Here is a 13,356-nt window from a genome sequence, read left to right as displayed (position 1 = left end):
ATGTTGTGTTCCGGTAGACCAATTATTCGAATATTTTTCCTCTTCATAGCATCTGTCATTGATCTCAGGCTGTCTTCTGTTTCTTTAATTTTCCTATCTGATTGTTTTTCTCGCTTGCTTCGTTTGTTTTGAGCGTCCTCGAGTTCACTGATACGGTTCTCAGCCTCCTCAAGCCTAGATATAGCTTCTGTGACCTTTTGTGTGGCCTCTGCTACCTCCTCTGTTAGTTTCTGCAGTTCCTTTTGGTGGATAGTATTCATCCCCTCTATTGTGGACTTCATCCCCTCTATTGTGCATTTCATCCCTTCTATCGTTGCATCCTTATTTTGGTTTTCTTCTCTTAGCTCCTGTATTACTGCAAGCAGAGTTCTGAAGATTTCCTTTTGTGGCTGATCTATATCTGTTTCTTCTATGAGTGACGTTAGGTCTGTTAAAGTGCCTCGTTTTTCTGATTTTTTTGTTGGGAGTGATGTGGTCTGTTGATTTTTCCTTGATCCTTTAATAGGCCCCATGCTTCTGGGAGACAGGAGTAACCTTATTGTGTGGAGGCTCAGGCCACTGTGCCGTCTCCTGGGGTGGCTGGGGCGGGCTGCGGCAGGCTTAGGGCTGGCACTGGGGACCCAACAGGGCCCCAGGTGGTGAGAGCTGGCTGGAGCTCACTGAGGGCTCCTCAGGGACTGCAAAGCCTAGACTGCAGGTGGAGTGTTTGATCTGCCCGGGCTGGACACTGCAGGGAACAATGGTGTTCGCTCTCCGCCCTTTTGGCGCGAAACCGCAGGGGGCAATGGCGCCCTTCCTCTGCTCAGGCTCAGAGTCACGGCCGCCGGGGTCCCCGCAGCACCCTGGGGAGGGCACCTACTCTTGTGCCTTGCGCAGGGGGGGGCCCTTGGTGGGCAGACTCAGCAGCGCGGGGCGCGGCGCTCCGCGGAAGCTCAGGGTCCGGTACAGGCGCGGGTTGGGCTATGGCTCCTGTTGGCGGGAAGTGCTCAGCGCAGGGTCCCGGCCAGGAGTGGAGCTGGCGCTAGGCTGCCAGGGGCTGGCGGGGGCGGGCGGGGGTGGGAGGCCAGCGCACGGAGGGCAGGTGGAGAGGTCCGCGGCAGCGGTGCGGGTGGATGGTCCCCCGTGGGGGTCGCCAGACAACCCGCGGGTCCGCTCCCCTGAGCTTGGATGAATGGAGGGAGGGACGTGGGCCCGAGGGCAGATCGCTGCCCTGCGGGGAGAGGGGAACTGCGGGAGAGGAAAGCTTCTCTCCCAGTGGAGATCCGCGTATGGGGAGTGGGGAGTGGGCCGCTGGAGTAGGCAGGGCAGGCAAGTGGCTCTGGGCTGGCGTCCGTTTGGGGATGGAGCCTAAGCCGGTCGCCAGTGAGCTCACGTCAGCTTAGTGGCCAGAGATGTCCCACTAGTCCGGTCCTCATTGACCTAGACCCCTGCTCCGGACAAATACGTGGGGTAGGACTGGGGTGCTGTCCCAGGGGGATATTTCACTCACCAGACTCTTACTATTCAGCTACCTGGTCGCCAATCCCGCTTTGTTTGGAGGAGCTCTCAGAGTATGCGGGTGTCCCTGTCGGCCATCTTCCCCCTCTCTAAACCCTTTTTTAACTCTTATCCACTAGCCTATCTTTGCCATTACCCATATGTAGAGAGAGAGAGAGAGAGAGAGAGAGAGAGAGAGAGAGAGAGAGAGAGAAGAGAAGAGAAGAGAAGAGAAGAGAAGAGAAGAGAAGAGAAGAGAAGAGAAGAGAAGAGAAGAGAAGAGAAGAGAAGAGAAGAGAAGAGAAGAGAACCAGTGAACAAAAAAAGGCATTTTGGAAAAGAATGGCAAACCACAACAGGCCAAACCCTGGAGCAGTACAAAGCAGCTTTGCCCAAGATCTGTGCCAACTACCTAATCAGCAGTTTACTTGATAGCAGTCGGGTGAACTTCAGCCTACATTTACTGTGCCGGCCCAAGACACAGAAGCCTTTGCACTGCTTTTTAATCATTCTAATCTAACTCAAGAAAAACCTACAAGACCGCAAAAACTGGTCAGTGAGGTCAGCTAGAGTATGCTGACACCGATTCTAAATTTGAAAATGTTATCTTGCTTTTTAAAAATCACTTCATTGGGGGCTCCTACAACTCTTATCACAATCCAGACCTACATCCACTGTGTCAAGCACATCTGTACATTCGTTGCCATCATCATCCTCAAAACATTTTCTTTCTACTTGAGCCCTTGGTATCAGCTCATTTCTCCCCCCCATCCCTCACGAACCCTTGATAATTTAAAAATTATTTTTTCATGTCTTACACTGTCCAATGTCTCCCTTCATCTATCTTGCTTGTTATAATCAAGTGTTTTCTCAAAATTCAGTCTTGAAGGAGGAATTGGAATAGGGAAGTGAGGGTTACATTTAAAGGAGAGTAGAAGAGTGGATTACGGACTCAACTGCTGTGGGGTCTGCAGTTCAAAACCACCACCAGCTCCTTCAGGGGAGAAAGATGAGGCTTTCTGCTCCCATAATGATTTCTAGCCACAGAAACCTGAAGAAGCAGTTCTACTCTGTCCCCTAATGTCCTTCTGAGTCAATCCTAGTGAGTTTGGTCTGGTTTGGAGTCTACACAGGTATTGGCCTTTTTTTTGGGGGGGGGGGGTAAGTATTGGCTTTAAATTCATTTCCTGCTTTAATATTTAGCCACTTGCATGTTTGGGAATTTAGAAAAGTGGGAATGGGAATTGGTAGCTGAAATATTTTGTTCCAGAGATGATTAATTGGTAGTCATATTCAATTTAAATTCGAGAATTTAAAACAGGTTACAAAGGAAGTAAGCATCCATCAGCAAATGTCACAATCTTGAGGAATGTTGACAAAGCCACTTACTGGGGAGAGACCAACAATCCAGGTGTTCTGATGATTTAAACTTCACACCCCAGACTACTTTTCAAAATGTCTAGGTTGCTATTACAATTGGCAGTAGTGGAAATGAGCCAGAACCAAACACAATGCCCACTAGTAGGCTTTGACTCCTAGTGACCTCTCAGGACAGAGTAGACCAACGCCACAGGGGCTCCAAGGCTGGAGTCTTTACTGAACCTGATCGCCGCATCTTTCTTCCTTGGAGTGGCTGGTGGGTTCAAACTATCAACCTTTTGGTTAGCATTTGATTGCTTTAACCACTGTGCCCACCAGTGCTCCTCTCAGGAATGCGGACACAACATAAAATCTACATACATTTATGTGCATGTATATATATTTCTATATGGAAAAATGAAGCTCGTAGTTTTTTTTATTCCACATCTGTAAAACATAAAAATTACCTTTTTAAAAATACAATGTTTAGAGAGTCCTATTCAGGGCTGGAAAGTAGCTAACAATTACTGAGCACTTAATCCATGAAAAACTTATACAACCTCTAAAATAACCGCTGTCAACAACCCTAGAAACCTCTGTGTTCTAGCGTGTTCTATTAGAACTGTCCCATAAGGCTCCCAAGGCTATAAATCTTTACAGAAGCAGACGGCTTCATCTTGCTCACATGGAGTGGCTGGTGGGACTCTTGGCTAGTAGCCAAGTGCTTTGGCCTTCAGAGTCCCCAGAATTCTCTTAACAACCCTATAATGTGGCTTACTCTGCATTTCACAGATTAAAGTAATTGCCCAAGGTCACCAGAGGGTGAAAGGCATGCCTTGATGCCAAGTCAGATGCTACGTTTAATGCTTTTTTTTTTCTTCGTTTAATGCTTTTTAACTGCTCTGTCTGTCATGCTACTTCTCTTGCCACAGAAAATCACTTATTTTACATGAGGAAAATAGAGCCAGGTTACATTTTAAAATTTATCCAAAGTCACATAGCTGATGAGTGAAAGGTTGGTGACTAGAAAGCCTATGTTCAGCTCAGTGATATAAGATATGAGTAGTAAGATAATCAGTTTGCTGTGTTTCGTTTTGCTTTTTAACCCCTCTCCCAATGTTTAAGTATCTCCATTTTCTGTAAAGTGACTGACATTAGGATTATGTATACACTCGAGGCGTGGTGAGACTAAACCCACTGGTCTGAGGAGAAAGCAGACAAACGATTCAATCCTCCTAAACGAGTCCCTTACAGCAAGGAGAAACTCTAGCGACCCGACTAAAACAAAGCACGTGACCCCGGAGGGAAAAAAGATGACATTCACGTTACAAATGAAAATTTCGAGCCACGCCATTCCTGTGAAAGCACATCCTGCAATAAGCAGTCGGGCGCATTTTGCCTCACAGATTTGGGGAGATCGTCCAAGGCTCGGTGTTCCAAGGCCCGGGCTTACTTTAACCCTCTCACTGCCCGCGGACAGAGAAGGCGATCGCCCCACAACGCACGCTGGCCGGTAACTGTCAGAAACAAGATCAGACGGCGCCCTGTTCCTTTCAAACACCAACGCAGGGCCGTCGCGAGGTGTCTTCTCGCAGGTTTCGGGGCCTCTCGTCGGTCGCACCTCCAGAGGACGCTAGTTCAGGTACGCACAGACGCGGGGTGGCCCAGCAGGAGCGTGGCCGGGGCCGGTCAGGTGCAAGGCTGGCTGATTGCACGCAAGCAGCGTTCAAGACAGAGCTTGTGGCTGGTAGGTGCCACCAAGCCGGAGGTGTGACCGGCTGGGGTCCCAGGCCCCCGGGCTGTCACGGACGGAAATAACGAGGGGCGTGAACCCGGGAGCGCGGAGAGGGAGACGGGCGGAAAGCACCCGCAGGAGGGCAAGGATCGGGGCGTTGGGAAGCCTGCCATCGCCGCGGGGCTCGGGAGACCCTGTCCCGCAGTCCGTTCCCAAGGACGCAGGGGCCGGGGTCTCAGGACCAGGTCTTGCCCACTAGGGCCGGGTCGCCAGCGCCGGGGCGGCGAGGAGGCACGGGCGGGAAGACGCAGCTCCGAGCCGTCCTGTCCGCTCCGGACCTCGGCCCGGGCTCCGCAGCACCCTCCGTCAGGCTTACCTGGGAAGCGGAGGGTCCTGGAGGCAGTGAAGCGGCGGAGGCTGCCAATCGCCCGGGAGGCCACCATCTTGAGGAGAGAGCCGAAGTGGAAAGCGCTTCCAGCCGCGGGGCTCGAGCAGAAGACTTTTCTTCCAGCAACCGAGGCCCGGCCCGGCGTCCAACGTACTGCCTGATGAAAACCTAGATACGGAGTTGGGCGGATGCCCTTCGCTTCCGGGAGACTGAACTGAAAGGACACTTTCTTCAGCGGCCAAGGGCGGCTTAACAGGCCGGGGGGGGTGGAGCCCCAGGCTTTCCAGTCAGGCGCTCGGCGGGCAGCCCGCGGAGCCCGTGGGCGGCGCCAAGGGGGAGCGGTCCTTTCCGGGCAGGACCCCGAGGTCTGGCCGAGTCCTGACACTTGGGTCCGAAGCTTGCTTGGGAGTCGCACCTCCAGCGGACGCTAGTTCAGGTACGTGTGCCGTGCTGGTCGCGTTTCCCTTCCCCTCGGGCGGGGTCCGCGCGCCTTTCAACCGCCCGCCCTGAGGCGGGTCCTCGCCGGCCCCGACGCCCCAGTTCAGGCGAGCGGACGGAAGCTAACCGGGCCGAGTCTGCCGTACCCGGAGCGCGTTCGTTAAGGCTACCGTCTGGGTGCTCGTGGTATTATTTTTGGCTCTTGAGTAGTGACTGGTGTTATAATGAACATCGTGTATCACAACGGGCGAGTGGGTTGTTGCGGTCGCATGCGACACTGTGTGACTTTGGAGCGATGTTGCACATCAGTTGTAGCGACTCGGAGGCGAGCCGACCTGCTCTCTGAGTGGTAGCCAGTCGGGCCGCCACTGAAAGGACGGAGGTGCTAGACTCTAGAGGCAGCTAGAAGCATCCGGGATGAAAACCTGAGATCTGCCATCTGAAAACCAACTACCGAGAACCCCCGTGGGGCGCAGTTCTGGGACAGACACGGGCCTCCACGTTAACTCGGAGTAAACGTCCCCCAAATGAGTGGTTGACAGGGAATGGTTCGCAGATTGGACTCCACCACATTTTCTGCTACAAAGGGTGGAGCTGGTCATGTGACCTTGTGCCACTGACGTGTGGGCATTCAGGCAGTCTTCCATCCTGCACCCATGTACCGTGGGAGTGGGGAGGAGGAAGGCGGCAGGCGTTTCGGTTTTCCAAGTCCAGAAAGGAGATCCTCTGGTCATTTACTCCCATCATTTTATCGATGAGGAAACGGAAGCCCTGAAATCAGATGGAGTGATTTTACCCAACATCACTAGTGGTACCGAGAGAGACCTAGAACCGAGGCCTGACAGCTGCGTTGGTACTCCGTCGACCTGTATGGAAATAGGTGATGTGTCCCACAAGGAAGGGACCCGGAAGGTTTGCTGTGCTCCAGACACTTTCACATCATCTCATTTCATCCTCACAACCCTACACGCTGTAGGATCGTTTGCATTGTTAGATAAAGATGGCAAGTCGAGGGAGAAGTAAACTTTTGATAGGCGGTGGAACCAGAATTCAAAAATAAGTCCTGAGCCCCATTCCTCATTAGACGGACATTCTGGCAAGAGAGGAAACCAGGGAGAGACAAGGGGGTAAATGATAGGGATGCTGAGATTGAAATGAGGAATAGGGAGAGAGAAGTTTCTGCTCACGTCACGTAATGAGTCCCTCATCACTTTGAGCCCTTTATGCAAAAAACAGACTGATCAGTGATCACTTCTTAGGAAATTATAAAAAGGGCTCCTAATGATTTCCATACCCAGGATTTTTACAGTTCAGGCCTGCCCCCTGTACACATAATGCTCCCTTCAGCACCTGATGATGTATAGCACTTTTATTTAGATCAGGGATGGCAAGCTTTTCCTGCACAGATCTAGGAAAGAGCCGACACAGATACCTATCACCCTCTTTGTTCTATTTTATAAAACTCTTCTTAACTAGAGTCCCATTGGGCTATTAGTTTGCCCTCTTTGTCACTGATTTAGGTGACCCTTTTGGCTCTTGTTTTTTTTGGGGGGGTGGTAGGAGGTGGCATGCTCTCAACAAAATTATAAGCTCTAGAAATATTAGATTGCTTGCTGGATCCTCAGTACATTTTTGCAGTAGCTTATACAGAATAGAAACTGAATGAGTTTATGTCACCACCTACTAATAGTAGCAAATACATGTATAACCCTTAGTAGACATCAGACACTGTTCTGAGTATATGAGGGGGCTTCAAAAAGTCCATGGAAAACGTCCATCGTGACAATGCAGCTGCTCATACTTGAAAGGTAGCAAAAGCTGCCCTATGAGACTTTTGTTGGGCATCCTTACCCCATCCACCTTAGAGCCCTGCTTGCACCCATTCAGACTTCCAAAGCGCACTGATGTGAGCCCCTGGGGGCTGCCCCACTGCCTTTTGACATGAAAACGTCAAGCACAGATTTCTCCGGGAAAAGGTTTGAGAAGTGGAAACACCATCTTCAGAAGTATATAAACTAAAATGGGGAGAAGGTGAAAGACTACAATAGCTTCACATTTGGTATTTTAATAAAGATTTCTGTAGCAGTATTTTTTTACTTCCCCTTGTATAAATGTAGATGGAAAGCAAGCTGTACATAAAAAAAATTGCTCCTTGTAAAAAAGAAACAAGAATGTAAAAGCCCTTTTTATTCCTTTGGAATATAGACTCATTAGCCCTATGGGCTTTCTTGACTGTCGCAAAACTGGATCTTACTATACATATTGCTCCACAACTCAACTTTTCATTGTATAATTGTGGACATCATTATGCTTCAGCATATGCATGACTTTTTTCCCTCCAAACGACTAAACAGTATTCCGTAGTATGTTTATGCTATAATTTAGTTAACCGTCTCCTGTTGGTGTGCACATAGACTAGTTTTTCACAAGTGCAAATGATGCTACATCAAACATTCTGAACATGTCTATGGGCTAAACATTTCTGTCAGTTATAAGAGGAATTACTGGCCTCGGATTCACACGTCTAGCAGTTGTATATTAAAGAGCCAGTTATTTAGTTAGATGCATTCTTACCAGAATTGCATATCAACCATACTTTTAAATTTTTGTTTGCTCATTTCCCCAACTACTTAAGGAAGGAGACGTTCAGTTGCAAATAACAGAAAATTCAACCAAGTTGGCTTATTGATTTCGTATTTATGGACTTCAACTGAACTGAGAAGTACCGTGTAGGATAGTTTCCGATGTGAGGTGCTCAGGGTTCTGGTTTCATTTTCTAGATTCTCAGCTTTGGCCTCTTGGAGTTGGCTTTATCATTATGATTGTTTTAAAATTTTATTTAAAAAAATTTAATCATTTTATTGGGGGCTCTTGCAGCTCTTATACAATCCATACATCAATTGTATCAAGCACATTTGTACACATGTTGCCATCATCATTTCCAAAACATTTTCTTTCTACTTGGCCCCTGGTATCAGCTCCTTTTTCCCCTTCTTCCTGCTCTCGTGAAACCCATTATAATTTATAAATTATTTTTATTTTCATATTTTACACTGTCCACTGTCTCCCTTCACCCATATTTCTGTTCGCTGGGGGGTGGGGGACAGGTGTTGTACTTCGATCATTCCCTCTTTCTCACCTCCCCCCACCTTCCCCTACTCTCATGGTATCACTACTCTCATTATTGATCCTGAGGGGTTTATCTGTGCTGTGTCAAGAGCTCTTTTCTTTACCAGCGTACACGCTCTGGTCTAGCCAGACTTGTAAGACAAATGTGACTGATGATAGTGTGGAAGAGGAAGCATTAAAGAACTAGGAGAATGTGTGTTTAGTTGGTGCTATACTCTACCCTGGCTGGCTCATCCCTTCCTTGTGACCCTTCTGTGAGGGGATGTCTAATTGTCACAGATGGGTTCTGTCTCCATTCCAAGCCCCCTCATTGGCGTTAAAATGGTTGTTTTGGGTCTTCTGATGCCTGATACCTGATCCCATGGACACCTTGATCACATGGGTTGGTGTGCTTCCATGTAGGCTTTGTAGCTTCCCTGCTAGATGGTCACTTGTTTAACTTCAAGCCTTTAAGGACCCCATCAGCTTTCTTCACCACATTAGCTTATGCACCTATTTTGTCTTTGGTGATTATGTTGGAAAGTGAGCATCACAGAATGCCAGGTTACTAGAACAGTGTTCTTGCGTTGAGGGAGGACTTGAGTAGAGGCCCAATGTCGTCTGCTACCTTAATAATTGACCTATAAATATATGTACATAGATCTATATGTATTTATTAATATATTTACATATGTGCGTGCCTGTGTTTATACCTTTGTAACTGTCTTTTGCCTCCTACTTCTTCCCTCTCTTTCCTTTTACTTTCCTCCTGTCCCACTATCTTGTTCGAGCTTCATTCGGCTTCTGTATTTCCTCTTGGCTACATTGCACTTGATCCAACTCCATCAGGCATTCTGTGCCCTCCTGGCAATTGACTTTACCTCTCTTGTTCCCTTGTCCCTGGGTTTATTGGCTCCGCCTGGCTTTATCATCAGACTAAAAATTTTCACATTGCAAGCTGCTGAATTGCAATGCCCAGTCTTAAGAGGAAAGATGCTTTGTGTCCCAAATTCCATTCAGAAGTTTTGAATGTCAAGATCACCCCTAAATCAATGCAGGTGGTCAAGAGAATGTCATACACTGTTTGAGATGGGTGGCAGTTGAAGTGAATTGATAATCTATGTAAGTTCTCGGTTTAAGCCCTGATGTTGGGTTGAGTTAAATCCTTGGTGTACCAAATGGCAGCTACACTGGGGTAGAATGGATATTGTGGTGGGAACCACAAATTCCACTACAGACTGTTTCTCATTTTCTAATTATTAGAAGTCTCTGTGGCCTACCAGCCCCCACAATCAATGAGTGCAAAGGGCGGTTGTATAATTGAGGGGTAAAATTAAAAAGATATCAGACAAGATGAAGCATGTAGTTGCTCATCTCCCAGACGGCCATGATCTCAGCAGCCACATCAGCACAGAGAAAGTGAATATATTTCCAATCACGGCTTATATACACTTAGGGGATGCGCAAACCCCCATAATTACATAGTAACAGGAGGGAGACGAACTAGGGGTGTACATGTGCAATAGGGAGGAGAGGCACTAAGGGCATGCATGTGACAAGATGGGCAGAGTCGAGTCAAGATGGCAGCCTAACCTTGGTGCCCCCTGAGTTCGTGTGACCTAGTCTTTGGGCTATCTTTCAGGGGAGCAATCTATCCTTATAAGGGAGTGGGCCCTACCTAGGATGAGACAGACTGTAGGGTCTGATCAGCCCTAGCTGGCTGATAACCCTCAGGGAGATAACTTTTAAGCAGTTGACCTCCAAATGTATAGCCATTGACCATGTGTTAGCAAGCAACATTTTAGGTTTGGCATATAATATGGGGGACAACATGGAGAACAACTTTTCTGTATCCCATAAGTCTTAAAGAATATGTGTATTTTAGGGCAAAGAATGTACAGATGTGCTTTATACAATTGATGTATGTATATGTATGGACTGTGATAAGAGTTGTATGAGTCCCTAATAAATTGTTTTTTAAAAAAAGAATATGTGTATTAACTCATTCTCTGTTTCATATACTGCAAATATCTCCTCGATCTGTTGTTCACTTTTTAGCTTTAAAAAATTATTTAATCATTTTATTGGGGGCTTGTACTGCTCTTATCACCATCCGTACATCCATTGTGTCAAGCACATTTGTATATTTGTTGCCATCATCATTCTCAAAACATTTGCCTTCTACTTAAGCCCCTGGCATCGGGTCCTCATTTCCCCCCCTCCCTTTCCACTCCCCCCTCCCTCATGAACCCTTGATAATATATAAATTATTATTTTGTCATGTCTTGCACTGTCCGACGTCTCCCTTCACCCACTTTTCTGTTGTCCATGCCCAAGGGAGGAGATTATATGTAGATCCTTGTATAGTATCTTTTGCATTGTAGATATTGTTATTTAAATAGATAAAAATGTTTTTCATTATGATTTCTTAATTTTGTGCTATATGTTGGAAACCTTTCTCCATCCAAGATTGTGAAAATATTCTCTGGCACTTTCTTTTCATGCTTTCATGAGGGGGTTAAAAGAATTTGTGGAAAATGAAATTAAGAGATAATGGAACTTTTCCACAAAGCCTTTGAAGCTCCCTCGTATAGTTTAATATATATATTTAAATATTTATTATTCTAGCTGGAATTTGTTTATACATATGTTACTAGCTATGGATGAAACTTTTTTTTCCAAATAATTTGCCATTTTCCCAACAAATTCATTCAGAGTGCTCAGTTTTAAATTCTTATATGTGTGGGTATGCATCTGAACTGTGCCCTGTTCTGTTGATCAGTTTCATTTATTCCTATGTCAGAACTGCACTGTTTTAATTACCGGTACTTTATAAAAAGTTTTAATATCTATGAATATTAGCCTGATGCGGAAATTGAATAATTCTACCAACACCTTCCAGCGGGAATTAATCCAATATGCACTCAAGATGCATTGATGATTATTAGTAATTGAAATGCAAAAGTTGGAAATAGGAAAGAACAATAGGTGGAAAATATGGTCTTGGTGACAGAAAGAAAGCAGGAACTTGCAGGACAGAATTTTGAATGCTACATAGCAAATACCCTTTTTTAACAACATAAAAGGTGACTGACTATACATGTGAATTTCTCCAGATGGAATGCACAGACACCAAATTGACTACATCTGTGGGAGGAGACCAGGCTAAAACCAGGCCAGGGAATGAATGTGGAACAGACCATCACTTGTTCGTATGTAAGTGAAGGATGAAGTTGAAGTAAATAAAAACAAGTCCATGAGAGCCAAAATGTGACCCTGGAGATAGCCCACATGAGTTTTGAGACCACTCAAGAATAGAGTTGATTCATGAAACACGAGTGACAAGACTGATGAGCTGTGAGGCGACCTCATGAACATTGTGCGTGAGAAAAGTGAAGCTTCCTTTAAAGGACAGGAAAGAGGGAAAGAGCGAAGTGTGTCAGAGGAGACTGTGAAACTTGCTTTTTAATTGTAGAGTAGCTAAGACAAATGGAAGCAATGATGAAGTCAGAAGGCTGAACAGAAAATTTTTGAGGGCAGCTCAAGAAGACAAAAGTAATATAATGAAATATGTAAAGACCTAGATTTAGAAAACTGAAAATGAAAAATACATTCAGCATATCTTAAACTGAAAAAAAAATTCAGGCCTCGAGTTTTGCAATATTGACAGAGTCTCTGGACAAAATATTTTTAATAGATGGGTTTATATGGATAGCCAATAGTGCCTAAAAGATACTTAACGTGTATTAAGATTGCTGCAGTCCTAGGAGAAGGACATCGTGCGTGGTAAAGTGGAGGAACAGCAAAACAGAGGAAGGCCGTGGACCAGATTGGTTAACACCGGGCAACAGTAGCTTCAAGCCTAAAACAACTCTGAGGTTCCGTTCTGTTCTGCACAGAGTCACTATGGGTCAGAACAGATGCCATGGCACTGAAGAGCAACAACAGCATTGTTAAAAATTGTATTTAAAAATGAATGTAAGGAAATCTGTGTCCTAGACCCCTGTGGCATCATCAGTACCTTCTGGAAACAGTGCTGCCCGTCTCATGTGTGTCCCTAGCCAGCGTCCCTTGAATGGACCTAGGCCGGTGAGCCCGGAGCTTACACTCTTCCATCTCTTTTCAGTCCACATGTTTGAGCCCATGTTCCTTTTTTAAACCAGACTCTGCCATGGATTCCGACTCATAGCGACCCTACTGGACAAGGTCAAACTGCCCCTGTGGATTTCCTAGGCTGAGGGGAGAAAAAAGCCTCATCTTTCTCCCATGGAGCAGCTGATGGGTTCGAACTGTTTACCTTGCAGTTAGCAGCCCAATGTGTAACCTACTTTACCTCTAGGGCTCCCTTTTAGTCTATAAGACCTTGTGAAAATTAAACCCTAAGCACTTTATATTAGAAATCTATTGCGGTGTAACAAGTCACCACAAAATTTCGCTTAAAGCAGTAATTGCTCACATGGTTTCTGGGCGTCAGGCATCTGGGGCTGCCATGACTGAAATGCTGGACGTGGACTGTCTCGTGAGGTTGTAGTCAGAACGCTGGCCAGGCTGCAGTCATCTGCAGGCTCTGCTTCCAAGCTCACTTGCATGACTTGGCAGGAGGCTTCAGTCCCTCTCCACATGATCTCTTCTTAGGATTTCTCATAACGTGGTAGCTGGCTTCCCCCACAGCAGAGGTCTGAAAGAGACCAAGGAGACTGCAGTGCCAGCCTCATCTGAGAAGGGACACACCTGCCCTTCGATGTCGCAGACCCACTTGGGTATAGTATGAGGAGATAATATGGGGTGTCGACCATGGGGAGGAAATTCTTGGGGACCATTTTGGAGATTGGCTTCCATAGCCTTCATTGAC

At 46.5% G+C, this 13,356-nt stretch overlaps 2 protein-coding genes across 2 annotated transcripts in view; one reads left to right on the top strand and one right to left on the bottom strand.

The window, feature by feature from the left end:
• HADHA (hydroxyacyl-CoA dehydrogenase trifunctional multienzyme complex subunit alpha) overlaps window positions 1–5,211 on the bottom strand; it is a 47,965-nt gene extending 42,754 nt beyond the window's left edge. Inside the window, exon 1 of the mRNA XM_075557000.1 lies at window positions 4,947–5,211. Coding sequence (XP_075413115.1) covers window positions 4,947–5,013 — 67 coding nt within the window. The 5' untranslated portion in view covers window positions 5,014–5,211. The remainder of the gene's footprint in view (window positions 1–4,946) is intronic.
• A 56-nt stretch (window positions 5,212–5,267) lies between these two features.
• The window catches only part of HADHB (hydroxyacyl-CoA dehydrogenase trifunctional multienzyme complex subunit beta), a 35,417-nt gene continuing 27,328 nt past the window's right edge, over window positions 5,268–13,356 (top strand). Inside the window, exon 1 of the mRNA XM_075557002.1 lies at window positions 5,268–5,394. The gene's annotated coding sequence lies outside the window, so the exon portion shown is untranslated. The remainder of the gene's footprint in view (window positions 5,395–13,356) is intronic.

Source organism: Tenrec ecaudatus, chromosome 8 (assembly GCF_050624435.1).
Source record: "Tenrec ecaudatus isolate mTenEca1 chromosome 8, mTenEca1.hap1, whole genome shotgun sequence".
Lineage (NCBI taxonomy): Eukaryota > Metazoa > Chordata > Mammalia > Afrosoricida > Tenrecidae > Tenrec > Tenrec ecaudatus.
The sequence above is the reverse complement of the archived record's forward strand: the minus strand, read 5'-3'. Positions and strand labels throughout refer to the sequence as shown.